Here is a 27,165-nt window from a genome sequence, read left to right as displayed (position 1 = left end):
GTGAATAAGGTTGGTGGGACCTTTGATTCTAAGGAATACTCGGATGAGTCAGTGGCTTTCAGAGCCCAAGTGTTTTCTCGCCCTCTGGGTGCGAGCTAGGATTCAAGGTAATGGCCACCAGTTCTTGGCTTCGTTGTTTCATTACCATCTGTCCAAATCAAATGCGAACCTGTATGGGCCAGGCAGGTGTGATGGTGGCCATGGCTACTGGCTTTACATCATGTAAGCATAATTACAATATAAAATATTATAGATGTTTTTTTGTTTGTTTGTTTGTTTTTTGTTTTGTTTTTTAGAGAGGAGAGGGAGAGAGAGAGAGGAGAGACAGAGAGAGAGAAGGGGGGGAGGAGCTGGAAGCATCAACTCCCATATGTGCCTTGACCAGGCAAGCCCAGGGTTTCGAACCGGCGACCTCAGCATTTCCAGGTCGAGGCTTTATCCCACTGCGCCACCACAGGTCAGGCTATAGATGTTTTTATTATGCATTTATCATAGTTTATTATTATTGCAATGAATAAAATGTTTCTTTTATTTACGATACTGTTTTCAATTTATTTTTGTCCTCCTTTTCATTGTAAAAAAAGTTGCTCACCTTACTATAATCCACGTACCACAGAGGCCTATTTTGGGGTGACTTGTTCTAAAATCCTATACCAGTTTGACTTATTTCCTCAGGGAAGGTTCCCTCAGCCCAGGCTAGGCCCCTCCCCAACCTGTGTTTTCTGAATTTTTTTTTTTTTTTTAAGGAAAATAGGTCTGAGAGCAGTTAAATGTGCCATCATCTTTACCTGTGTTAACTTAAGTCTTCAAATCCTGTAAGGACATAGGTCCTCCCTATTTTACAAATGGGGAGACAGGCTTGGAGCTATGCAGTCACTGGCCTGAGGTCTCATGGCTTGGCTAGTGGCAGGGTCAGGTTTCAAACTTAGCAGTTAGTATCTACCCAGATATAACTAACTAGATACATAGATAATATACAGAGATTAGTTTAGTGAATACCAGTTGCCTCCCTTCTGAAAGGGGAGGGAACAAGTCTGTCTAGGTCACAGCTATGTCACCCGTGCAAAGGGACTTAAGAGATACTACAGTATAATGTGTTTTCCCTAAGGTTTTACAGGGGGAAGGGCAGGGCACCGAGCAAAAAGTAGTTGCTTCACTCTAGCTTTTCATTGGTTGTAGGTGCTTTGACCAGGTGTTGGCAAACAAGTGAGTTAGGCTTGCTCACTTGTACTTTGCCTGATTGGTGCCTGAGCACGGGGCAGCAACTCTTGTGTATAGTCTATGTAGGCTGCCGGTGCTTGCCCTCAGGGCGGCAGATTATAGATTGTGGGTTGTCTGCCACCTATGGAGGGGCCATTTTTGCTATTGTTTGCCAGAGAGGGTTTTCCCCCCCTGCCTGTTTGCTCATCCCTTACTGTCTTCCTAACCTGATGTGAACCTGTTTGGCCATGGCCCACCAGCCTTACACCGGGCAAGCCCAGGGTTTTGATCTGGTGACCTCAGCATTCAGGTCAGCGCTCTATCCACTGTGCCACCACAGGCCAGGCTTCATTTTTCTTTTAGTATAGTATTTTTAACCAGAAATGTGGAGTCCTCCATCTCTTCCCTGACCCCTCCAGCTGCACCTCCACCTCCCAGCCCTGCTAGTGGTTGGCACTCTTATCTGGTGCCCTGTCCTGGGAGAGCTTGGTACTGTCTTGGTATAAGGCCGGTAGTCATGGCCATGCAGGTTCACGTTGGATTTGGGCAGATGGTAAAGGAACTGTGGAGCCAGAAAGTGGTGGGCCATTTTGTTTATTAAAGTCATGGTCCACAAGCAAGCAGGCAGGGAAAACTGCTTCTCTCACAGGGCTAATAAATAGCAGGCAGCTGGGGAACTCCTTTTCCAACAAACAATAGCCCCTCCTTATGGTGGCAGGCAACCAGCAATCTACAGTCTGCCTCCCTGAGGGCTAGCACCTGCAGCCTTAAGTAGACTATACAGACGTCATGCACCAGTCAGGCAAGGTACAGGCGAAGAAGCCTAACACACTTGTTTGCTCAACACTTAGTCACTGTCACACTCCTTATCCTGCAGAGCCAAGCATGAGAGAAGCAACTCTACCCCAAACTGGTCACTGTTCTGTTAGCCCACCCCAGACTAATGTTCAAAATTATGAGCTTTGAGCCTGTATACCCCAGATGCAAACAAAATTCTGTCAAGTTGGCTTTGAATGTTGTTTATTCAGGGATTATCATGGGAGGGAAGGCAGGGAAGTGATGTTGCCCCCATTGCTGCCCCATCTAACAACTACCTGTCTTATATAAATAAGTATAAAAGTCAACAGAAAAGGAGCATGCCTCCTGAGCTTTAGAAGACAACCTCAGCTTTGACTTAGAAAGAGGGAGATGCCTGTCGTCCTCTAGCCCAGCCCTGTGGGCCAGAAAGCCAGTTACAGGTACAGGAGGAAGGGAAAGAGGGGCACCACTCACATCAGGGTGCTAGGGTCTTTGGTCTGGACCAGGTTGTGAGCCCAGGGTCAAGGCCAGCAGCCCCACCCACCCTGAACCTCTGGCTCAAGCCTGGCTGTTCTCACGGCAAGAGCCCTGAGTGGGACGGGGACACCCAAAGAAGGCAGCTCTGATTCCCATGCTGGCTTCTCTGACCCTGAAAACCCTTCTTGCCACCTCCATCAGCTAGGAGGAAAGGGACTTAAGAGGGTCAAAGGTGGAAGTCCCAAGGCTAAATAAAGTGCTGGAGGAGAGGAATGAAGTTGTGCAGGTCATAGTGCTGGCACGGGGTGTGGCTGTGGTGTTGGTCCGCAGGGGTCAGCAGCGTTCTCTCAGGAGCAGAGAGGATCCCAACAGGCCATTAGAGGGCAGGACAGGGCAAACAGAGCGCTCAGCAGTGTCAGCTCTCAGGCCAGTCCCCTGGTGTCACACCCTCCTCAGAGCCTAAGTCAGCATTTGAAGGCCCACAGATGAAGATAGGGGGCCAAACATTCCCAGGCTGCTCCACGTTTGTTCACAAATGAGGTCTGGTCCTTGGGGCACCACAGGAAGTTGGTCCCCAGCCAGAAGCCAGCTTGCAGCCTGAGGATGCTGACAAGGAGGATTCATATGGTGATAGGCATGTGTCAGGCTTAACCCTATAGCATCTGAATGGTGTTCTTTCAGGGTGTGTGGTTTAGTTGTGGTCTCCAGCAGTCCCTCAGGAACCTTCCTGGCTAGTCGGAAGACCCAGTCCGGTTCTGAATCTCAGTGGGACCCAGCCATATCATGTCTCCTCCAGTCCTTAAAACCCCTGTATCATGAAAAGGCTGGGCACTACCCGGTCTCCACACCCTTAAAATCTTCTACACAAGGTTTAGGTGGTGTACAACACAACCTCTCCTGTCCAGGAGGTCGGCACCTTCATGGCTGAACTCAAGCCCCCCACACACCTAGGGGCTCCTCCAGCCAGCTGAGTACCATCCAATAAATAAACCTGGCAGCAGGCAAGTGGATCAGCTCTGGGCCAGCCCCTGAAGAAGGTGAATCATATTGTCCAGGCCCCAAAGGTAGCCGTCCTCACGGTTACCCTCAGCCCAGGGAAGCCGGTGGCTGAGTGTCTGGTGGTCAGGCAGAGCCACTGTCTTGCCGAAGTCAATCATCCAAACTTTGGCCAGGCCGGTGTGGTCATGCACAAAAAGAAGAGAGCTGCCCACGACCTGCAGGGAGATAGGCAGAAAGTTGGAGCAAAGCAGTACTGGTCAAGGTCCCCTCCCCAAGGGGCATCTGAGCAGGGTAGTTGACAGCATGAACTCTAAGAGCCAGGATGCCTGTTCAAATTTTGGCTGTTATGCCTTGGGCAGGTGACTTAACCTCTCTGGCTCTTGACATACAAAGTGGGAATAATGGTACCATTTACTGCAGAGGTTGCTATGCATATTATATGTATGAATTAATCCATACAAAGCACTTAAAACAGTTGCCAGTATATCAAATACACAATAGATGTCAACTGGTATCCTTTTTCAAGCTGAAATACAAACTCAAATGCCTGCTGGATGCTGAATGGGTCCGGAGAGCCTGGGGGGAACTAAGGAAGTGAATCACATCTTCCCCATGGAAAGGGGCAGCCACTACACAGCGCTGGGGGATTGCTGCTGCTGACCGTGGGCCAGTGGCTTCCTTTCTCCAGGCCTACGTTTCCTCATCTGTAGAATGGAGGTGATGATCACAGTTCTACCTCCTGTTATCAATGGCCACACACTCATCAAGTGACTGTGGGGCTTGGCATGCAGCCCTCAGATATGCTGGTCTTATTTTTCTAATTAGAAATAAAGGGGGTCCTCAGGTTATGACAGTCTCGACATATGATATTTCAAGTTTATGACACTCACTCCCATAAAAACTTGAAAAAATTGAGACATGAGTGTTTCAGCCTATGCCCTTAATGTGGTACTTAACAGATTACATGGGTGAGCTAGTTTGGTTGCATGACAGAAGAAGACGCAGTAACACGCATGTTTGTGTTTTTATGTTCTAGATTATGATTTTACAACTGTGTTAGGATAGGTAAGTGTTACAGTAATATAATGTTATAGTGATTAAATATGTAGAAATATAGAAAAATATAGAAGATATATAGCTGGAGAAAACAGGAGAACAAATAGACGTCCCGGCAACAGAACCACCAAAACTAAAGAATGAAATTAGAAAATATTTATGGGATTCATATCTAATGGGAGACTTGGATTGCCACTGGGAAGATATTCGTATATGAATGAACCCAGAAAGCAAAACAAAATCAGGATTAAAATTTTGTCATTTTTTTTGAATTCAGAACCAAAATCCCCGGCTTTTAAATCGGACTTCACACGATACTGGGATTCTGATGAGCCATTATCACCAACAACATTTGAGAAATGCGTATTTAAATTAATGAAAGAAGAGTGGCCACAATTTAGGGAACCATTTAATACCAATTTACATTTTGAATCAGAATTGCCATCAATATCGGAGGAAACTCCAAAAAGTGTAGATTCAGATCTAGGGGATTTACCCTTACCACCAAAACACCCATAAGGGTACAAAATAAAAAAAAGCAAGTAAGTCCAACTTTAATTGCTCCACATTGGTGGAGGACCTATAGGTACTATCCAGACCCAATACATACCCCCTGGTGCCTCCTGCACAAAAATGATCAGAATTTGAATGCAGAAAAGGCTTGACCACAAATTCTGACCGGGGCCTGCAGAGAACAAATTACATTGTACCCTCAACAGCATCCAATCAATGGTAGATAGAACATCTACCAAGCGGAGGACCACTAGAACAAGGATTGTTATATACACAATACTACCTGAATTTAGCTAAAACAGCCATTTATAATCCACACAGACAGCCAAATTATAGAGATTTAGAAAATCCACCCCAGAGAATTTCCCAGATAATAAAAAATGGTTTTGTAATGATCCCAGCAAGCATATAGCTCACCGGAATCAAGGAGTGGAATGTTACAGTAATATAATGTTATAGTAATTAAATATACAGGAATATAGAAAAATATAGAAGATATGTAGAAATAAGTTAGGATATAATATTAAAAGCCATTAAGGCAGCCTGACCAGATAGTGGCGCAGTGGATAGAGCGTTGGACTGGGACACAAAGGACCCAGGTTTGAAACCCCAAGGTCACCAGCTTGAGCACGGGCTCATCTGGTTTAAGCAAGGCCCACCAGCTTGAGTCCAAGGTCACCAGCTTGAGCAAGGGGTCACTCGTTCTGGTGCAACCCCTTGGTCAAGGCACATGAGAAAGCAATCAATGAACAACTAAGGTGCCACAACAAAGAATTGATGCTTCTTATCTCTCTCCCTGTCTGTCTGTCCCTCTCTCTGTCTCTGCCACACACACACACACACACACACACACACACACACACACACAAAGCCATTAAGGCAAGTGATTAAGGATACACTCTCTGGGTGGGAAGTAATCTAGTGTGTACAGATGTGATAGGCAGACTATGCTTTTGCACAGGGCCCAGTTAGTGTGTGTGTTAAATTATATATAGGTTAAAAGTGGCTTGATGTGACAACTCTGTAGATTAACATAAAAAGGGCTCCCTGCTAGGAACTCCCAAAATAGTTTGACGTGATAATCCCATAGATTAACACCTGTTAGAAGGCCTATGCCAGAAAAAGGGCCTCCCTGCTGTAGTAGTCGCCCAGACTCCAACGTTGAATGTGGACTGTCTCCAAGCTGCTCTGATCAAGGACAGTGGAGAGGAACACGCCGACGGGGCCCCATTAACCTGTACCCAGGCACACCATAAGGATTTGTAAGTAATAAACTGCCTGTGTGATTCCTGTGTGTCAGTCATGTCTTTCCTCCGGTGACAATTGGTCTCAATACTAATAAGTAGAATCCTCATAGCCGCCTCTCGAAGAGGCTGCCAGCCCTGCTGATAAGCAGGAGTGTCCCACTGCATGGGGAAGTCAAATCAGAGATGCCTGATCAAAGTAAAGCTCGGGCTCTACTGGGACAACAAGTGACTTAGGCTAGGTTGTGTTTTAAATTACACCAAAATTCAGGTTACATCACTGTTGTAGGAATGGAACTGTGTCGTAACCTGAAGACCTCCTATAGTAGTTTCCAGCTGGCCTGTGCTGGTGTAGAGCTAGAGCCTTGAACTGGAACGTTGAGGTCACCAGTTTGAAACCCTTGGCTTGTCCAGTCAAGGCATATACGACAAGCAACAAGCAAGCAATGAACAACTAAAGTGAAGCAACTATGAGTTGATACTTCTCGCTCCCTGTCCTCTCTCTCCTCTCTCTGTAGAATCAATAAATAAAATCTTTAAAAAAAAAAAAGAAAGAAAGAAATAGTGGTCTCCTTGCCTTCAACTAACTCCATGCTTGTATATCCCTCCTTTTTCCTAACCAGGCTTCAAACCGCACTGTCCCCAGGGAACCCAGGTGATGAGGCAGGCGAGTGGGTGCCTGTGAGAAGAGGCAGATGCCATCCCACTCTATACGGCTTGTTGTCATTTGGCAAGCGGCACAATGTTACCACATCTTCCAATGTGACAAGGGAAACTAGAAATCCCAATTTTGGTGTGAAGTCTCACATTTTAAATGTTGGCAATTCATCTTTTAAAATGTTAAGTCACCAAGCAAGTGAAACCATCACAAGAACATCTGAGATGGGTTCCCCAGGCCTCGTCTTCACAACCTGTGATGTTTAATAAGAAACATGACAGTAACAGCTGGTACATACTGAAGGTGTACTATGGGCTGCACTTTTCCTACATTAATCCACTGAACCATCACGTCACCCAGGAGGCAGGAGCTCCATTATCACGCCCTGCGGACAGCAGACATGCCTGCAGAGCTGGGGTCCAAACCCAGGCTGGCCGGACTCCCAGACCAGGGCTGTCCCAGAGGCCAGGGATAGCAGGAGAAGGAGGTGAGAGGACTTGGGGTGGAGGTAGCGGGGAGAGTTTGGACAGAGAAGGGGAGGAGAGGATCCAAACAGTGTTGTCACTACTTCCCAGACCTTCTGAGACAGCCCCAGAGAGATGAATGTTTCCAAAGAGACGGGCTGCAGAAGGGAGGGAGGTGGAAGGAGAGAGCCACTGAACAAGGAATGCAGATAATAATTGTAAATAATTATAATTTTTAAGAGCTAGGAGTCAAATGCACTTCCAAGCTCGAAATGGCAGTTGACATTTGCACATCTCACACCTCAGCAGCCCGGTAAGGAAGGTATTACTGTTCTTCCTACCTTAGGAAGGAACCAGGGTCTGAGAGGTAACATAGCTGAGCCAGCTTTATCCCAAGCTTCTGGCTTAAGTTCATGCTCGTAACTGTTCCACCTCCCTAAAATCCCCTGTGCTGCCTAACCAGGTGGTGGCGCAGTGGATAGAGCATCGGACTGGGATGCGGAAGGACCCAGGTTCGAGACCCCGAGGTCGCCAGCTTGAGCGCGGGCTCATCTGGCTTGAGTGAAAAGCTCACCAGCTTGGACCCAAGGTTGCTGGCTCCAGCAAGGGGTTACTCGGTCTGCTGAAGGCCCGTGGTCAAGGCACATATGAGAAAGCAATCAATGAACAACTAAGAAGTCGCAACGCGCAATGAAAAACTAATGATTGATGCTTCTCATCTCTCTCCGTTCCTGTCTGTCCCTGTCTATCTCTGCCTCTGTAAAAAAATAAAATAAAATAAAATAAAATAAAATCCCCTGTGCTGCCTACCCTAAGAAAGCAAACCCCAAAACATGGGATCTCTTTTAATTGCTTTAGCCTTGACCCGTGGTGGCACAGTGGATGGAAGGCTGAGGTAGCCAGTTCAAATCCCTGGGCTAGCCCTGTCAAGGCACATACAGGAAGCAACTACTACGAGTTGATGCATCCCACTTCTCCCTGCTCTTTCCACTCTCTAAAAAAAAGTCAATAAAACAAAAAGCCTGACCAGGTGGTAGTGCAGACAGTGGCTTGAGTGCAGGCTCACCAGCTTGAGCACGGGGTTGCCGGCTTGAGTGTGGGGTCATAGACATGACCCCATGGTCACTGGCTTGAAGCCCAAGGTCACTAGCTCAAGCAAGGGATCACTTGCTCAGCTGGATCCCCCCAGTCAAGGCACATGTGAGAAAGCAGTCAATGAACAACTAAGGTGCCACAACTATGAGTTGATGTTTCTCATCTCTCTCCTTTCCTGTCTGTCTGTCCCTGTCTGTCCCTCTTTCGCTCTTTCTCTCTCCAAAAATAAAAAAAAAATTGCTTTAGCCTTAATTCTGTTCGTGATTTCTCCTCAGTGAAACCTGGACCCCAACCCACCCTCACCTCACACACACACAGGGCCCTCTGCTCCCATGATGGCCAGGGCTCATACCTCATGGGTCTTGAAGAAGGGGGAGTTCTCCAGAGCTTCACGAAGTTCTTCTAGGCGTGCCACATACTTTCCCTGTTTGAGAGGGAGTTTCTTGGTTAGCATAGGGACTCTGTGGATTCTTACCCATCATGAGATCTGACCTCATCCCAGACCTGGCCAGGATGAAATAAAGGAGTTGTGGAGAAAAGGGGAGAGGAGGCTGGATACGTTGGGTGGCACAGACAATGTAGGTTAGTAGATTATATGAATAACCATAACTCCTAGCAGCTCCTCCCATCAAGAGGTGGAGTCTACCCTACCTGTGGTGGTGCAGTGGACAGAGCATCGACCTGGAACACTGAGGTCCCTGTTCAAAACCCTGAGGTCACTGGCTAGAGCATGGGCTTGCCAGCTTGGGCACAGGGTCACTGGCTTGAGCCCAAGGTTGCTGTCTTGAGCAAGGGGTCACTAGCTCAGCTTGCCCCTCCTGGTCAAGGCACATGAGTAATGAACAACTAAAGTGAAGCAACTACAAGTTGATTCTTTTATTATTATTCCTCCTCCTCCTCCTCCTCCTCCTCCTCCTCCTCCTCCTCCTCCTCCTCCTTCTCCTCCTCCCCCCCCTCCTCCTCCTCCTCCTTCTTCTTCTTCTTCTTCTCTCTCTCTCTCTCTCTCTCTCTCTCTCGCTCAAAAAGAGAAGTGGAGTCTGCTTCCCTTTAATCTGTGAGCTTGGTCATTACTTTCTCTGGCCAATAGAACATGGCAGAAATGATGGTGGCTTAGCCATCAAAAGGCCTTGCATTTTCATTTGTTCTGTGGAGACCTGCTTCCACCATGAGAACAAGTCCAGGCTAGCCTGATGGATCATGAGACACTAGTGGCCAAGTCATGATCTGAGACCACCAGACATGTGAGCGGGGCCATCTTAGACCAGCCATCCCAGACCAACCCACCTGCTGGCCACAGATCACCAGCCAGTATCAGCCAATTTTGGCCCTTAGCAAAAGACCATTGATGGGACAACAATGATGGTGGTGGACCTAAACTGCTAAATTTGGGGCATGGTGTCTTACTCACCAGGATTCCATGATTACCATCTACAAAGTCCTCCAACACCTTTGTCACCTGCTCTAGCTCCTGTGTCTTCTTGAAGTTGGTGTTGCAGGTTCCATCAGCTTTCTGCAGGGCAAAGGTTGAAGACACAGTGTCACACCTTTCCTTTCTACACCCAACACCAACCAGCCTCTGGCACTTCCTAGGGCCACCTGTCTGCCTCTACATTCACTTGCTATTCAGCAGAAGTCAGCTCACCTGCCCAGCTCAGACCAACTCAGCTCCAAGTCACACTCCTGAGCAGCTAGTCCTTTCACGTATAACTTTGAACCCCCTGGTTGAGCCAGTCTAGCCAGGTAAATCTGGTAGGAGGGTAAATCTGGCTCTGGATGGTGACTCTGCTACTTCCAAGCTGGACAGCTTTAAGCAAATCACTTTACCTGTTTCAACCTCAATTTCCTCATCTGGAAAATAGAAATTGTGTTCGTATCCCCATGCTAAAGCTGGTGTAAGGATTAGAGGAGATCGGGTATGTAGGACACATAGCACAGTGCCTGACATGTAGTAAGCAAGCATTTGATAAATGAGACTGTTATTTTTTATCTCTGAGAGAGCCACCTGCCATGAGAGAGTCGTACTGCCATGATGTGCCTGGTGGGCAATGCTAACATGGAGGTAACAGGACAAACACAGTCAGATAAGGGGGACAGATATTGAATAAGAGCATCACAAAGGGGAATAAGAATAATGAAGGAATATAGAGAGTTATAAGGAGGTAAAAGAGAGCTCTGATCTAGCAGGAAGGGCCTCCTGGAGGAAGTGAAATTTAAAAGGAGACAGGAAAATAAATGCCAACCAGGGGAACAGTACAGGGAAGAACAGTCCTGTCAGAGGGAACACCATGTGCAGAGGCTCTGTGGCAGGGGAACAGGACCCTTTCAAGACAATGAAGTGCTTCACTATGACCTGAAGGTCAGCAAAGAGGAAAAGAGGGATGAGATAGGGCTAGACCCTGGAGGGCCCATTAGGTCAGGAAACATCTCTTGAGGGTCCTAGGCAGCCATGGAAAGGTTTCAAACAAAAAACAACACAGTTGGATACGCAACTTATGCTGGCAAGGCCATGGGGAAACAGGCACTCTATACATCACCGACAGAATGCACAGTGTTGTAACACCTAGGCAAGCAGTTCGACCATATCTAGCAACATTCCCAATGCATTCCATCTCTGACCCAGTAGTACTGCTTCTGGGAATTTAAATTACAGCTAAACCTTCAAACCTGCAAAATGTCTTGCATACAACGTGATCCATTAAGGTGTTGTTTGTAATGGTAAAAAATGGAAACAGCCTGCCTGGCCTGTGGTGGCACAGTGGATAAAACGCTAACCTGCAACGCTGAAGTCTCCAGTTCAACATCCTGGGCTTGCCCAGTCAAGGCACATACAACAAGCAATCAATGAACAACTGAAATGAAGCAACTATAAGTTGATCCTTCTTGCTACCCATCCCTCCTCTCTCTGTAAAATCAATAAGTAAAATTTTTTTTAAAAAAATGGATTCTCATCTCTCTCCCTTCCTGTGTCTGTCCTCTCTCTCTCTCACAAAAAAAAAAAAAAAAAAAAAAAAAAAAAGGACACAACAAAGGTGGCCATCTACAGGGGACTGCAGCACATCCACAAAGAGCTATTACAGTTAAAAAAGAAAGAACTGAAAGAGGAGACTCTTTCTATGAATGATATGAAAAACTCTCCAGGACTATGCAACCTTTTATGTAAGGAAAGGAGGAAGTTTTAGGATATGCAATTGCATTTGTTTGTATTTGCAAGAAAAAATATAAGCAACTGATAAAGTAGTTCCTCATGAGCAGGCAGGTGGTGGAAAGAATACAAGGACAGCAGCGGGGGTGGGGACAGATGTCTCCTATCACCCTGTTATAATGTTATTTTGACTTTTTTTTTTTTTTTAATTTTATTTTTATTTTTTATTCATTTTAGAGAGGAGAGGGAGAGATAGAAGTGGGGGAGGAGCTGGAAGCATCAACTCCCATATGTGCCTTGACCAGGCAAGCCCAGGGTTTCGAACCGGTGACCTCAGCATTTCCAGGTCAATGCTTTATCCACTGCGCCACCATAGGTCAGGCTATTTTGACTTTTAAACAGTTGAATACTTTTCTTTTTTTTTAGAGAGAGAGAGGGACATACAGGAAGAGAGATAAGAAGCATCAACTTGTTGCTGGTGGTGCTTTAGCTGTTCATTCATTACTTTCTCATATGTGCCTTGACTGGGGGGCGGGGGCTCCAGCTGAGCCAATGACCTCTTGCTCAAGCCAGCAGCCTTTGGGTTCAAGCCACTGACCATGGGGTCATGTCTGTGATCCCATGGTAAAGCCGGATGAGCCTGCACTCAAGCCAGCAACCTTGGGGTTTTGAACCTGGGTCATCAGTGTCCCAGGTTGACACTCTGAGAGAGAAAAAGAGGAGAGAGAAGTGGGAAGCATCAACTCGCAGTAGTTGCTTCCCATATGTGCCTTGACTGGGCAAGCCCAGGGTTTCAAACCAGCGACTTCAGCATTCCAGGTCAACAGTTTATCCACTGTGCCACCACAGGTCAGGCTGAATATTTATTCAAACAATTAGATTTAATTTAGAGAGAGAGAAAGGAAGAAAGGAAAAAAGGAAGGTAGGAAGAAAGAAAGAAAGGGAGGGAGCGAGGGAGGGAGGGAGGGAGGGAGGGATGGGGGGGGGGAGAACGGATGGACAAAAGAAGAGAAGAGAAAGAAAAAGAAAGAAAGCCTGCCTGACCTGTGTGGTGGTGCAGTGGATAAAGTGTTGACCTGGAACGCTGAGGTCGCCAGTTCAAAACCCTGGGCTTGCCTGGTCAAGGCACATATGGGAGTTGATGCTTCCTGCTCCTCCCTTATTCTCTCTCTCTCCCCCCTCTCTAAAATGAATAAATAATATATATATAAAAAAAAAACACAAAAAAGAAGTGAGCCTGACCTGTGGTGGTGCAGTGGATAGAGCATCGACCCAGAACAATGAGGTCACCAGTTTGAAACACAGCGCTTGCCCAGGCAAGGCACATATGAGAAGCAATGAATAAACAACTAAAGTGAAACAACTGGCCCTAGCCAGTAGGATTGGCGTATGGATATCCTGGGTTCAATTCCCAGTCAAGGCATACAAGAGAAGTGACCATATGCTTCTCTCTCCCTCCCACTCCCCCTTCTCTTCCTCCTCCTCTCTCTCAGTTAGTGGCTCAAAAGTTCGAGCATGGCCGGGGCACTGAGGGTGACTCGGCTGGTTCCAGTACGGCAGCCTCAGCCACTAAAAATAGCTTGGTTGATTTGAGCATCTGCCCAAGACTGGGATTGCTGGGTGGGTCCCAGTCAGGATGCACACAGGAGTCTGTCTCACGATCTCCCCTCTTCTCACTCAAAAATAAATAAATAAATAAATAAATAACTTGAAACAACTAGGATCTTGCTCCCTCTCTCTCTAAAATCAATAAAGAAAATCATTAAAAAAGAAAAAAATGAAGGACTGAAAAAAGAAAATCTTTCTGCATAAGGGGGAGAAAGGATCCCTCCAGCTGCTGTGTTGGATAAGAGATCAGAGAAAGCTGGGGCAGAAGACAGGGCCAGGCTAGGAAGGGCCCCCAGGAGGGAAAAAGATGGAATCAAGAGATGCTTAGGCAGAGAGATAAATAAACCTTGGCTGCTGATGGATATGGAGGTGAGAGAAGTAGGACCTCTCCTAGCTTCACCTCTTCATCCTCTGCAGTCTTCTCTCTCTCCAGATCTTGCTTCTTTTCAGTTTTCCCTGACACCCATGTTCCCCAAGAAGCCCTGCCTAGATCTAGTGTCCAACCCTCTAGTGACAGGCTCGTGTCCAGCCCTCTAGTGATAGGCTCATAGCTCCTGGACCTCACCTTGATGCCCTCAATCCGGAAGCCCAGGGTGGAGGTTGAGCTCATAGTCTCCCTCCACTGCATGTAGCGAGGCTTGGTGACAGCACCCTGAGCATGCTCCTCGGGGGTGGGGGCCCCAGGGTCCACAGCCACCATCTTCTCATACATGTCCTTCCGGGGCCGGGGCTGTTCTCGAGCCTTCACAAGCTCCTCCTCCAGGTAGGTTCTGGCACACAGAGTATGTAACAATGTAGGCATTCCTTAAATACTGAGCTACTAACCATAGTGAAAAAAATGGACAAACTGGACTAAATTAAAAGTATTCTTATTATCAAAAGACAATATTAAGAAAAATAGGAGGTTGGAGAATGTGTGTGTATAGGACACAGATTCTGGATACAAAGGACTAGTATCTAGAACATATAAAGAATTACAAGTCAAAAAGAAAAAGACAGCCTGACCTGGCAGTGGTGCAGTGGGTAGAGCATCACCCTGGGATGCAGAGGACCCAGGTTGAAATCTGAGGTCGCCAGCTTGATTGTGGGCTCACCAGCTTGAGTGCAGGGTTGCTGGCTTAAGCATGGGATCATAGATATGACCTCATGGTCACTGGCTTAAGCCCAAAAGTCGCTGGCTTGAACAAGGGGTCACTTGGTCTGCTGGAGCCCCCGGTCAAGGCACATATGAGAAAGCAATCAATGAACAACTAAGGTGCTGCAACAAAGAATTGATGCTTCTCATCTGTCTCCCTTCCTGTCTGTCCCTGTCTCTCTTGCAAAAAAAAAAAAAGAAAAGAAAAAAAGCCTACTATTGAAAAATAGGTAAAGTATTCAAACAGGCACTTTTCAAATGCCCAGTCAATGCTCAACTTACTTAGTCATCAGAGAAACAGAAATAAAACCATAATGAATCACTCACCAGAATGATTAAAATTAATAAAACAGGTAATACTAAGTGTTGATGAGACAATGGAACAACTGAAACTCTCATACAGTGCTGGTGGGAACGTATGTACAACCACTTTAAAGACTGACTTAGCACTATTTTCAAAAAAGCCCACCCCTGACCCTCCACCTCTGCCTCATGGTTATCCCTGACCCCACCTGCTGCCCATCTTGCAGTCCATGATGGAGGGGCCCTCAAAGTCCGCCAGGAGATCTTCCATCTGGTTGAAGGCCTGGCCATCCCTCTGCACCATGCCATAGTAGGTTGGCACAAAAGGCCTCAGAGGATCGCTCATCAGCTGCTCCAGACTGTGCTGCTCACACTGACAGAAACGCTTTAGAATCCGACCATCCTCTCCCGCCTGGAAGTTCCCTATAAGCAGGGCAGTCAATGAGAGGGTCAGAAACTGTATTAGCAAGAGAATCCCCCATCTCCTATATGCATCCGATCCTGCCCACTGTCTTTTCACCTGACCTTTCTGCAATACTTTCTCTCTCTCCCTGAAACTTTCAAAATCTTGGCCAGTGGTCATAGGGGAAGGGCCTGTTTGTGCCCTTTGTTCCTCTTCAGGCTGGCCGGGTAGCTACGTTGGTTAGAGCATCATTCCAATATGACAAAGTTGTGGGTTCGAGTCCCAGCCAGGGCACATATAAGAATTGGTTGCAATGAATGCATAAATAACGCAGATCTATGTCTCTCTCTCTCTTTGCCTTTATCTCTCTCTAAAATCATTCATAAATAAAAAAAATTTAAATAAAAATAAAGTCCTCTTCATAGCAGATTGTGTCCTTTTTGGTTTTGTAATTTTGGACTGTGAAGTCACAACCAGCTGTGGGAATTTTTGTAAGATCTGAGTCAAAAGCCTGACTCTCCAAAGGAGATATGCACTTGCTTCTGCCTGGAGTCCCAGAATACTAACTGGGCCTATTTAAGTTAATTTACAAATATAGCATTTTCTGGACTATGCCGATAGTTAGTATATATTAGAATTACAATTCCTTTTTTCTTTTCTTTTTTTCATTTATTTGTATTGATATTAGAGAGAGGGGAGAGAGGAGGAGAGAGAAAGAGGGAGAAAGAGAGAGAGACATCAATTTGTTGTCCCACTTATTTATGCATTTCTTGGTTGATCTTGTATGTGTCCTGACCAGGGATCAAACCCACAACCTTGGTGTATCGGTATGATGCTCGAACCAACCAAGCTAACTGGCCAGCACTTAGAATTACAATTCTTACTGAGGCAGACTGAATTTTCAGATTTATTTTCCAAAGATGATACAACAATGCTCCTGTCCAACATACTCTTCTAGAATTTTGCCATTTCCTAGCAAGAAGTGGAGTCTCATTCTTCTCCGTTTGAATCTGGGAAGGCTTATGGCAGAAGCAACAACAATGAGCTCATAGTCTAGGTCATAAAAGGAAATGCAGCTTCCACTTTGTTGGCAGAGACACTTTGTAGTCGTGAGGTACCATGTAAGAAATCTCGCTACTTGCGGCCACCATACTGTGAGGAAGCCCAAGCAGCTACATGGAGAAGCCACATATAGGCTTTCCAGCCAGCAGAACCAACTGAGACCCAGCCAACAGTCAGTATCAACTGCCAGGCATGTGAGTGAATTGCCTTCCAAAAGTTCCAGCCTGCAGCCTTCATGTAGTCCTAGCTGAGTTCCCAGACACCATGGAGCAACAAGCCGTCCCTGCCCTGCCCTGTCTGCATTCCCAAATCCCAAAACCTGTGCGCATAATAAAACAGTAGCTTTATCTCACTAAGTTGTTTCTTCTTTTCAATTCAGTCTCCATAGAGACTGTCAAAAATGCCAATGTCAACTATATTTCAAGTCATCATGAAGGGGTATTGGGAAAAGTTTTCAATTAGCAATAATCATGCCTCAGATAAACCTCATTGGTTACGATACTGCCACTGGGCAAAGCTCACTAATTTTTTATTTATTTATTAATTTTAGAGAGAAGAAGGGAGAGGGAAAGAGATAGAAATATTGATCTCGCCCTGGCCGGTTGGCTCAGCGGTAGAGCGTCGGCCTAGCGTGCGGAGGACCCGGGTTCGATTCCCGGCCAGGGCACATAGGAGAAGCGCCCATTTGCTTCTCCACCCCTCCGCCGTGCCTTCCTCTCTGTCTCTCTCTTCCCCTCCCGCAGCCAAGGCTCCATTGGAGCAAAGATGGCCCGGGCGCTGGGGATGGCTCTGTGGCCTCTGCCCCAGGCGCTAGAGTGGCTCGGGTCGCAACATGGCGACGCCCAGGATGGGCAGAGCATCGCCCCCTGGTGGGCAGAGCGTCGCCCCTGGTGGGCGTGCCGGGTGGATCCCGGTCGGGCGCATGCGGGAGTCTGTCTGACTGTCTCTCCCTGTTTCCAGCTTCAGAAAAATGCAAAAAAAAAAAAAAAAAAAAAAAAAAAAAAAAAAAAAAAAAGAAATATTGATCTGTCCCTGCATGTGCCCTGACCAGTGATAGAACAGGCAACCTTTGTATATCGGGACAACACTCTGACCAACCAGGCTCTCTGGCCAGGGCACTAAGTTGTTGTTTTTTAACTATCACTAAGTTTTGAGTTTTCTGTTTTTTGGGGTTTTTTTCAAACTCAGCAATAGTAACTAGTTCATATGTGGATGGCAGGCCTGTATTTACAGTTTCAGAGAGGCTTTGCCTTTCTGACTCAGATCTAAGGATGAACAAAGAAGATGAGTTTCCTTCCTCTTTCTTTGCTGGAAGGCATGGTTTGTCAGGCCAGCCCACTGCCCATTTTTGTAAATAAAGGCTTATTGGAACACAGAGACACTCACATGTCTATGTATATCTGTGGCTACTCTCATGCTGCTACCAGAGTTGAGTAGTTTACTTATTATCTAGCCCTTTACAAAAAATGATATATGTTAGGCTCTGCCACCATGTGTTGGAGATACTATGTCAGGCCCTGGGGAGAAACTATTACAGCTGTTGTCTACTGAGGGCCTACTAAGCTCTGGACATGGGGTGGGGACAGGGAATGATAATGTATGAGAAGGCTGTGTCTTGGTCTCAATATATATTTTAACACTTCAGTTAACTCTGCAAAGGAAGAACAATTATCTCCATGTTACAAATGAGGAAACTGATGTTCAATGAAATAAAGTAACTTGCCCCAGGTCACCCACCAATAAAGAGCAGAATTTTTTTTAAAAATCAGAATTAGGATTTAAGCCCAGGCCCACTGTCCCCAGGGTTGAGGACGGACACACACACACACACACACACACACACACACACACTGACACTGGGATAACAGAGAATAGCCCTTAACCCTGATGTATAAATGGCCCAGCCCAGGCCAAAACATTTCCAATAGCAATCCCATGAAATGGGGGCTGTCGCAAAGCCCATTTTACAGATGGGGAAACTAAAGTACAGAGAGCAACTCTGTAGCTTTCTATCCCCAGCCTAGGCATCTCTGCCCAACTCTGCCTGTCCCCTGCCCTCCACCACCCCCTGCTCTCACCAGCGTGTCCGGACAGCTGGACCCAAGGGTAGTGTTTTCGGAAGGAGACCACGAAGGGCGAATACTTCAGAACTGTCTTCAGCTTCTTCCAGGGTTTGTTCTGTGTGGGGCAGAGCAGGGTGGGGTCAGGACTGAGGCTAAGGAGGGAAGGGGATGCCCGTATTGCCATGAGAGGGAATGAAGGTGGACCTGGGGCCTCTCCAAGGCCAAGGGTTTTCCTGGGATCACTGCTCCCAAGCTCGTTGGGGTAAGCCAAGCCCACTTACTCCAGCAATCACAAGATCCATCAAAGGTCTCCACGAAGGTAGGGAAGAGCCTCTGTTCATTCCTCCCTGTCATCAATTCCTTTGTATCTGTGTCTCTCTGTCCATCACCAACGAGTAAAGATAGGCCCGGTTTTGTTATAACCTCCAAACCCCTCTCCCTCCCTCCCTCTCTCTCTCTCTCTATCACACACACACACACACACACACACACACACACACACCCCAGAAGCCTCATCTCTGTCCCAAAACCAAGTCAGACCTTCTGGGGAAAATGACAGAGGCAGGAGTTGATGGATGGAGGCCAAATCACAGAGAGAAAATGAGATAGATGACAACATGATGACAGAAACAGAGGGACATAGGCAAAGACAGAGACTGCATCAGTTATGAGAACTGCTTACCAAATAGCTCCTGCTTCTCCCCCTCATAGATATGTCCCTGCCCTCTTGACTCGCTGTGGCCAATGAAATATGAACAGAAGTATCACTTTAGGGTGGAAGCCTTAAAACCAGCACGTGACTTTCATGTTCTTTTCCCTATTGTAGAAAGGGCAGAAAGAGAAAGAAAGGCTTCCTCAGCCCCTTCACCCACCACTGACCATGGTCAATGTGAAATATGAACAAAAATAATCCTTTGTTATTCTAAATCATTAAGTTTTGGAGGTTATTTGTTACTATAGCAAATCCTGACCTATTCCAAATAACAGATAGAGTTATCAAAAGAGAAAAAAATTGAAGATAATACAAGTAGAGAACTAAAGAAAGAGACCAATAGGAAACCTGAGAAGCAAAGAGAGAATAAGGATTTAGTTGTATGTGTTGACTCAACCACCAAGAGCTTCTAGAGACTACAATCAGATTCACGTGTGTACGCGCACGTGCACATACCACCCCCACACACACACACACACGAATACATTCTTTTCTCCAAGAACACAGCAGGCTCTTAGCAAGTATTGAGAGAATGGGTCATCTCTAGAAAAGGAAGCTATGTTGCTCATCCCCCATACCCCCCACAATCCCAAGGTCAAAGCCATGCTCTTTCCAAACTTCTCAGAACCCAGCTACCTAGGAGATCTCTAATTGAAGTGGGAACGTCAAGCAGAATCAGGGTGTTAGACTGCAGGATTCAGGAAGAGCTATTCTACTCTCTTCAGCTGCTGGGAGTGGAGAGGAGGTGATTAATAAAGGTTCCTGTTTACTAAGCACCTGGAACATTCCATGCATAATGACAAAGACTCTGTGTGCCATAACCTACTTAATCCTAAACACACAACCCCAGGAGAATTGTTGACTGTTACACAGGAAGAAACAGAGGCTTAGTCAGCTTAAGTCACTTGCCTAAATCACACCATTCCACCTCTGGTCTGACCCCCTGACCTGGGCTTACTTATTACTTACTACACCCCTGCTAGAGACAAGCTCTAAGGGCAGGGACTAGGGTTGTCATGATTTTATGACTGTGTCCCAGCCAACGGCCTGGCACACAATAGGTGCTCCAAAAATACTGCATGGATTAAAGGAGATTGGTTAAAACCATCTTTTTTAAGTTATAAACAGATTCAGTATCTTCTCTCTTTTTTCTTAGATCTGATGGTTAATCTGGGCTTTCTCAGATGGTTTCATGATAGTCTCAGCTCACATGCACCCTCCTCCAGGAAGCCCTCTCTGATACCCCAGGTCTGGCTGGTCACCTCCTCTGGACTCCCATAACACCCTGGGCTTCTTCCATCCCTGTCCTGACCACTCTGAGCTGTCACAGCCTAGTGATGGGTCTGTCTCCTCCACGGCCCTAGAAGCTCCAGGAGGGCACTATCTCGATAACAGCCGTGTCCCCAGCAAAGCCAACACAGGGCCAGACACATAGTAGGGGCTATGTACTGTCTGTTATCTGATTAGGAGGACAGAATGGATGTGAGAAAGAAGGGAGGAAAAGAAAGTAATTGGAACTTTAAGGTCAGATGGGTTTCCAAAGTGAAGAGAGGAGGAAGCAAGGGTATTCTGTGCAGGGGGAGCAGCTTGAGCAATGAGTGGAGGCAGGATGGCGTCAGGGTGTTCAAGGTACAGCATGTACTTTGGTTTTGTTACAGCAGGGTGGTGGGGGGAGAAGGGAAGCTGACATGGGAAGGAGCCTGGAGACAGGAAGCTCTGAACACAGAACTAAACTCCTGATCGCTATCAGGAAGGGCCTGGGAGCCATGAGAGGTGCTGGAGCGGCAAAGTTCAAAAGTTGAACAAAGGTGGGCCATGGAGGAAGATTCTGGAAAAATAAGAATAAAACTGGAGGCAGGGAGACCCAGGAGGAAAGTAAGTTAGGGATGGAACCACACACCACTGCCATTAAAATAACTAGGTCTTAAACTCAGCCAGAACTGAGTTAGAATCCTCAGTTCTGGCTTGAACCAGACTTGGCCAACCCTAAGCAAGTGACTTCACTTCTCTACGCCTGTTTCCTCATCTGTAAAATGGAAATAATAATAATCTCATCTCACAGGGCTGTTAACAGAGATTCAAAGAGTTAACACAAACAAAGCCCTAAGAAAAGTATCTGGTATTAAGGGTCTGAATCTCAGCTCTGTCTTCCAAAGGTGTGTGACTTTAAACGAGTGTCTTGACCTCTCTGTGCCTCAGTTTCCTTGTCTATAAAATGAGATAATAGTATCTACCTCCTAGGGCTGCTCTGAGAATTACTAATGATTTTTTTTTTATTCATTTTAGAGAGGAGAGGGAGAGACAGAGAGGAGAGACAGAGAGAGAGAGGGGGGGGGGAGCTGGAAGCATCAACTCCCATATATGCCTTGACCAGGCAAGCCCAGGGTTTCGAACCGGTGACCTCAGCATTTCTAGGTCGACGCTTTATCCACTGCGCCACCATAGGTCAGGCTGCTCTGAGAATTAAATGAGTCAATACGTGCAAGAAACAACACAGGACTGGAAATGAGTGTGTTTTTTCACCCACTTCCAGCTTAGCTGTTCTAAGATGCCAGGGAGGTGAGAGAGTAGGCAGAGGGAACAGCAATGGCAGACAGCCCATGGGTCAACTCCCTTGCTCTGGCATAGACAGGTTGAGGCAGGCCTGTCTCTCAAATCTGTGGGCACATGTGTGAGCACGTACCGAAGGGAGGATCGTGTGGTGAGGGGGGCTCAGGGTGGACTCCAGCAGGGGAATCTAGAACAATTGGAGGATCCAGTTGGTGGACCCACAGGAGGCTCTCACACCTGCTTCTTTGATGACTCCCTCCCAAACCTGTCCTGCCAACCCTCCTGATTCACCAAGGGAGAACCGCGCCCGAGCTGGGGGGTGAGACTGGAGGATGTAAACAAGAGTCTGCAGGCACCCCGAGGGGAGCTGGGGGACAGTGGGGAGACTGGAGGATCCGTGGCTAGGTTGGGGGCTTAGCATTTTGGGTTTACACAGCCCTTTTTGAATGATAAAAGCTTAGGGCTCACTCTCTACAAAAATGAATGGGCTAATGGTGGTGAAGGTTCAGGACCTAAGAAATTTGGGGTATGAAGTACACCTTTTCTGTCCCCCTATACTAGTGATCTTCAGGTTTTGGGGTCACATATCATGGTCCAGAAGATCCAACAGAAGTCACAGACCTTTGCTGGAAAATATCTGTGCATGCCCTGGCTGGATAGCCAGGTTGGGTAAGCGCATCAACCTGATATGCAAATATTACTGGTTCAGTCCCCCAGTCAGGGCACATACAGAAACAGATGGGTCTTTCTGTCTCTCTTTCTCTCTCTTTTTCTCTCTAAAATCAGTAAAATAAAATTTTAAAAATCTGGGTATACACGCACAGATTTACACTATCATATGATTCCTGAGCATCATGGAGTCGGCCAGTGGCCATCAATTTGAGACTCCAGGACTGGAGGCAACCAGTGAGGGGGAAAGGGAGGCAGTGGGTGAAGAGGTAAGAGGCCCAGGAGGAGGATGCCTGCAGTGGGTTAGTAACCCAGCTGTCAGAGGGAGGAGGTAAGTGGACGGAAGAGGTGCCTGTAGATGAAATTGCTGGTAGGTGCTAGAGAACTTCTCAAAGCAAAGGCAGGAGAATAAGGGGTAGGGGTGTGTGGCTTAAGGGCGGGATGGGTCCCACTCACCCTAGACCTTTCCTCAGGTTCGCTGGCACCTCCACCCCCGGCCACAACATCATCCTCAGACTCGTCGAAAGAGGAGGCCGACGAGAAGCCGCCACTGCCCCCCTCAACCCGGGAGGAAAGTCCTACTGGCTGAGCCTCAGGCTCAGGGGTTTCTGGAGTGATGATGAGGCGGGGTACAGGAGTCTGGGAGTTATACTCCAGGTGAGAGTACAGGTGAGTCACCAACTCCCCAGGTTCCGGTTCCACTAATGGGCCATCTTGGTTGGACTCCCCCAAAAGGTAGTCCATCACAGACTCTTGTCCATTAGTATCTTGTGTCTGTGCACCATCAGTGTCAGGCTGTGTCCAAGAGCCATCAGTAGCTTGTGGTGTTGGGAAACCATTAGTGCCAACCGGTTGCCAGGCCGTTTCAGTATCCTGTTGGATCTGGCAGCCATCAGTGTGAGGCTCTGTCCAGGGCCCTTCAATATCCTGTTGTGTCCTGGAGCCATCAATGTATAGTTCTTTACAGGAGCCATCAACAGTTGGCTCTGTTGAGGGACAGGTCCCCTCCAGCTGAGTCCTAAAGCTGGGCCTCTTCTGGTGGTTCCAGAGGTTATCAGCCCAGGGCTGGGACTTCTCTGGCTGCGTTTGTGACCCACGTATTTCTAACTCTGTCCAGGGCCCATCAACGCCTGGCTGGGTCCAGAGTCTGACCCTCTCTGACTCAGACTGGAGTTCGGACCTACGTGGATCAGTACAAAATCCATCTGTTCCAGTCTCCGTCCAGAGACCATCTGTCTCCAGCTCTGACCAGTGGAGTCTCCTTTCAGGATGTGTCCGGAGGCTGGACCTGTCAGGCTCCGTCTTTTGGCTGGGCTGCTCTATCTCCGCTCCGAGGCCAGCTGCTTCAGGCTCAGCCTGTCTGTCTGTCCGCGGTTCAGGCCCGAGGCCGGCCCTCTCCTGTTCTGAGTGGAGGCAGGACTCCTTGGTCCGGGTCGGGGACCCGCCCCCCTCCGGCCGACCCGCCTGGCCCCCGGCGCCAGGACCAGGTCGCTGCTGCCCCGGCTGTCGCCGCCGCCCCCCTCGCTGTGCCTCCAGCCCCATGCGGGCCGCCCCCGGCAGCGCCCGGGCCTCGGCCTCGTTCAGACTTCCCCGGCACGGGCAGCGTCTCATGCCCGCTCCCTTGGTTCGGCCTTCGGCCCAACCCAGCCCCTCCTGGCCCTTTAAATCCCACGAGGGGTGTGGCTGGGGAGCCCCGACTCGCGGTTCCGGCCCGCGGATCTCCAGCCAGTCAGGCCACGCAGTGGTTAACCGATACTCCCCCTCCCGGAGAAAACCCCGAGGCCCCGCCCCACAGGACGTGGCGTAAAGGGGACGGGCCTTGCCTGTCCGCCCTCCTCCCTTACCCCGAGGGGCTGGGTTCCCAACGCCGGTCCCGACGCCCGGCTCGTATCCGGTTTGGGTCTGAGCCCCCTGAGGTCCTATTTGCTGGCCAGTGGGGCCCCTCCCTGGATCCCCACAACTAACCTAACTTCTCTACACTCTCAAGTGACCAATTTAGCGTCACTATGACTCTCGGAGACCAGTCCAGCCAGCGTGCCCTTTCTTCACACCCTAGGCATTGTGTTCCAAAGACTTGAGAATCTCAGGGATGTGAGTTCGAGAGTCACTTATGCCACTTCCTAGCTGTGTTACCTTGAGTGAGTGACTTATGCTTCCTACCCGGGCTCAGTTTTGTCACCTATAAAATGAAGATACATAATATTAGTTAATTCTTTTTGAAAAATGTGTGTTTGGCCTGACCTGTGGTGGTGCAGTGGATAAAGCAAGTGTGGACCTGGAATGCTGAGATCGCCAGTTCAAAATTCCGGGCTGCTTCCTGCTTCTACCTCTCTCTCTCTCTTTCTCTCTCTCTCTCTCCCTCTCTCTTTCTCGCTCTCTCTTTCTCTTCCCCTCTCTAAAACAAATAAAATCTTTTTATGTATTCATTGCCACAAAAGCCAAGCACTCTATCAAAAGGGAAATTGTGAGGCCCAGAGCAGTGAAAGTATTTGTCAAAGGGAGGGTAGTGAAAGGTTGAAGCTGGGTGGCCAGTGTGCACTGGGGAAGGGGAAAGCCTATTGTCAGTCTCCTTTGACATCTGGCAGGTTGGTATAAACCCCAAACCAGGTCAAACCTGCAGAGAACTCCAATGGACTGCCTTATCCCATATGAGATAGCTGACAGGCTAAACCCCTTCCTGAAAACACAAGGCTAGTATGTTCCAAAGGAAAATTTATTTAAAACCCTTGGGTGCAAGCATACCAAGACAAACCGAAGCCATGTTGGCAATGGGGAGGGTTGGAGTAGGGTTTTTATAAGTTAGGCAGAGGTCTTGGGAAAGGCGGCTGACGTCACTGCCTTGTCTCTGACTCTATAGGTACAAAGTAATATTTTTTTGTTTGTGGATTGCAGTGGTGCCACAGCTTCTCCAAATTATTTATCTCCCGGCTCAACAGTCTAAAGGAGTCCTGGGCTAGTTCAAAAGGTACCGGGCAGGCCAGACCGGCTGAGGCTTCAAATTGCCAGTATCCTCCTCCTCCCACTGGTTTGCACTGCCCTTGGAATGGGGAGGGGGCTGATCTATCAGAAGACAGAGCCTCTGGGCCTGAGGCTAGGCTTTTATAAACAACTATTGTGATTTAAACTCCCCTAATGGTCAGGTCCCTTCCCAATGTAAGCTTTTCCTGACTTTTCTGCAGATAAACTTTTTGCTACATTTCAAAGTGAAGGCCAGGAAGCCATTAAATGAGAGAATAGCAAGCCAATTAACTACAACCTCACAGTGGGGGCTCTGGATTTAAAGGCACCCTGAACCCAAACCTTACAGTTAGATGAGAGGCAAAGCAGCCAGGACCTTAACTCTGAAGCTAGGATACCTAGCCAAATCCTGGATCCAACAGACTTGTTTCCTCAGCCTCAGTTTCCTCATCTGTAAAAAAGAAATAGCAATAATAATTTCCTCACCAGGTTATAATGGGAATTTTTATTTATTTACAACAATACTTGTGCACTTGCTTTGTGCCATGCACTGTATCTACCACTTTATACCCCATACCTTGTGAGATAGAGATCACCATCATCTATGGACAGGGATACAGATACACAGAATGGCAAAGGCCAAGATCACATGTCTAACTTGTATAGATTTGAACCCAGGCCAGCCTAATTGAAAGTCTGAGATTTTGGTCCCAATGGCTGATATAATTTGCTTTTGAGGCTGGAATGTTGGAGAAGGAGCCAGAAGTAAGAGTATTTTCTGTAAATCAGATCATGACCCTTCTCCGCTCAGAACACTCCATGTTTCCCATCCCACTCAGGGTAAAGGCCACAGTTCTCACCATGATTCATTATACTCTGAGTGATCTGGCTCTCATTACCTCCCAGACCTCATCTTTAGTCTGTCTTTTCCCTTCACTTACTCTTTTTTTATATATATTTATTTTATTGATTTTAGAGAGAAGGGGGGGGGGAAGACAGGAACATCAATCCGTTCTTGTATGTGCCCTGAGTGGAGACTGAACTGGAAACATCTGTGCTTCGGGATGATGCTCTAACCCAGTGGTCCCCAACCCCCGGGCCGCAGACTGGTACCGGTCCGTGGGCCATTTGGTACCGGTCTGCAGAGAAAGAATAAATAACTTACATTATTTCCATTTTACTTCTATTTAAGTCTGAACAATGTTTTATTTTTAAAAAGTGACCAGATTCCCTCTGTTACATCGTCTAAGACTCACTCTTGACGCTTGTCTCGGTCACATGATACATTTATCCGTCCCACCCTAAAGGCCGGTCTGTGAAAATATTTTCTGACATTAAACCAGTCCGTGGCCCAAAAAAGGTTGGGGACCACTGCTCTAACCAACCGAGCTATCTGGCCAAGGGCCCTTCACTTATTCTACCCATTGGGCTCTGCTATTTCCCCAAGCATCTTCCACCACAAGGCTTTTGCACTGGTTGTTCCTTCTGCCTGGAACACCCTTCCCTAAAATATTCCAATAGTTCCCTCACTCACCTCCTTCAAGTGTTTGTTTGAATGTCATTGCCTCAGCAAGGCCTTCTCTGACCACCCTATTTAATCTCACATTCTCCTTCCACTCCCTGACCCCCTTCCCAGGTTTATTTTTCTCTTTAACACATATCACCTTATTAAAAATACTTGCAGCCTCACCAGGCGGTGGCACAGTGGATAGAGTGTCGGACGGGGATGCAGAGGACCCAGGTTCGAAACCCCGAGGCCGCCAGCTTGAGCACAGGCTCATCTGTTTTGAGCAAGGCTCACCAGCTTGAGCCCAAATTCACCAGCTTGAGCAAGAGTCACTCGATCTGCTGTAGCCCCACTGTCAGGGCACTTATGAGAAAGCAATGAACAACTAAGGTGCTGCAACAAAGAATTGATGCTTGGTCCATCCTAATCCCTGCTGGTCGGCCTGTGGCCTGCGAGGTTTCGCTTGTGGACCAGAGCACCTTAGAAGATTTACCCAGAGGAATGAGCACAGCCTCAGTAGGCTCATGCCATGGGCACTTCTAGACACTC

General features: G+C 47.5%; 1 protein-coding gene, 1 long non-coding RNA gene and 2 other non-coding genes across 5 annotated transcripts; 2 read left to right on the top strand and 2 right to left on the bottom strand.

Moving 5' to 3' along the window:
• Window positions 1–300: 300 nt before the first annotated feature.
• Window positions 301–24,518, bottom strand: ITPKC (inositol-trisphosphate 3-kinase C). Of its 2 annotated transcripts, XM_066243849.1 has the most exons (8): window positions 22,608–24,518; window positions 18,236–18,335; window positions 14,902–15,115; window positions 13,820–14,024; window positions 9,913–10,014; window positions 8,857–8,928; window positions 5,141–5,215; window positions 3,551–3,689 (listed from the first exon to the last, which is right to left on the bottom strand). In XM_066243849.1, the coding sequence occupies exons 1-7, from the start codon at window positions 23,760–23,762 to the stop codon at window positions 5,168–5,170; spliced, it is 1,896 nt and encodes a 631-aa protein (XP_066099946.1). In that variant the 5' UTR covers window positions 23,763–24,518; the 3' UTR covers window positions 3,551–3,689; window positions 5,141–5,167. The 2 variants fall into 2 exon arrangements, with proteins under 2 accessions (XP_066099945.1, XP_066099946.1); XM_066243848.1 differs by lacking the exon at window positions 5,141–5,215 and having other exon boundaries at window positions 301–3,689; window positions 22,608–24,498.
• LOC136313726 (U4 spliceosomal RNA) lies at window positions 16,537–16,676 on the bottom strand. The gene has a single exon (XR_010727176.1). It is a non-coding gene; the product is annotated as a U4 spliceosomal RNA (small nuclear RNA).
• LOC136313475 (uncharacterized) lies at window positions 21,656–22,681 on the top strand. The gene is made up of 3 exons (XR_010727148.1): window positions 21,656–21,801; window positions 22,307–22,420; window positions 22,625–22,681. It is a non-coding gene; the product is annotated as an uncharacterized lncRNA (long non-coding RNA).
• A 2,512-nt stretch (window positions 24,519–27,030) lies between the features above and the next one.
• LOC136313807 (small nucleolar RNA SNORA52) lies at window positions 27,031–27,165 on the top strand. Its single transcript, XR_010727237.1, has one exon. It is a non-coding gene; the product is annotated as a small nucleolar RNA SNORA52 (small nucleolar RNA).

Source organism: Saccopteryx bilineata, chromosome 9, assembly GCF_036850765.1.
Source record: "Saccopteryx bilineata isolate mSacBil1 chromosome 9, mSacBil1_pri_phased_curated, whole genome shotgun sequence".
Classification (NCBI taxonomy): Eukaryota; Metazoa; Chordata; class Mammalia; order Chiroptera; family Emballonuridae; genus Saccopteryx; species Saccopteryx bilineata.
This window is presented reverse-complemented; position numbering and strand designations above follow the sequence as displayed.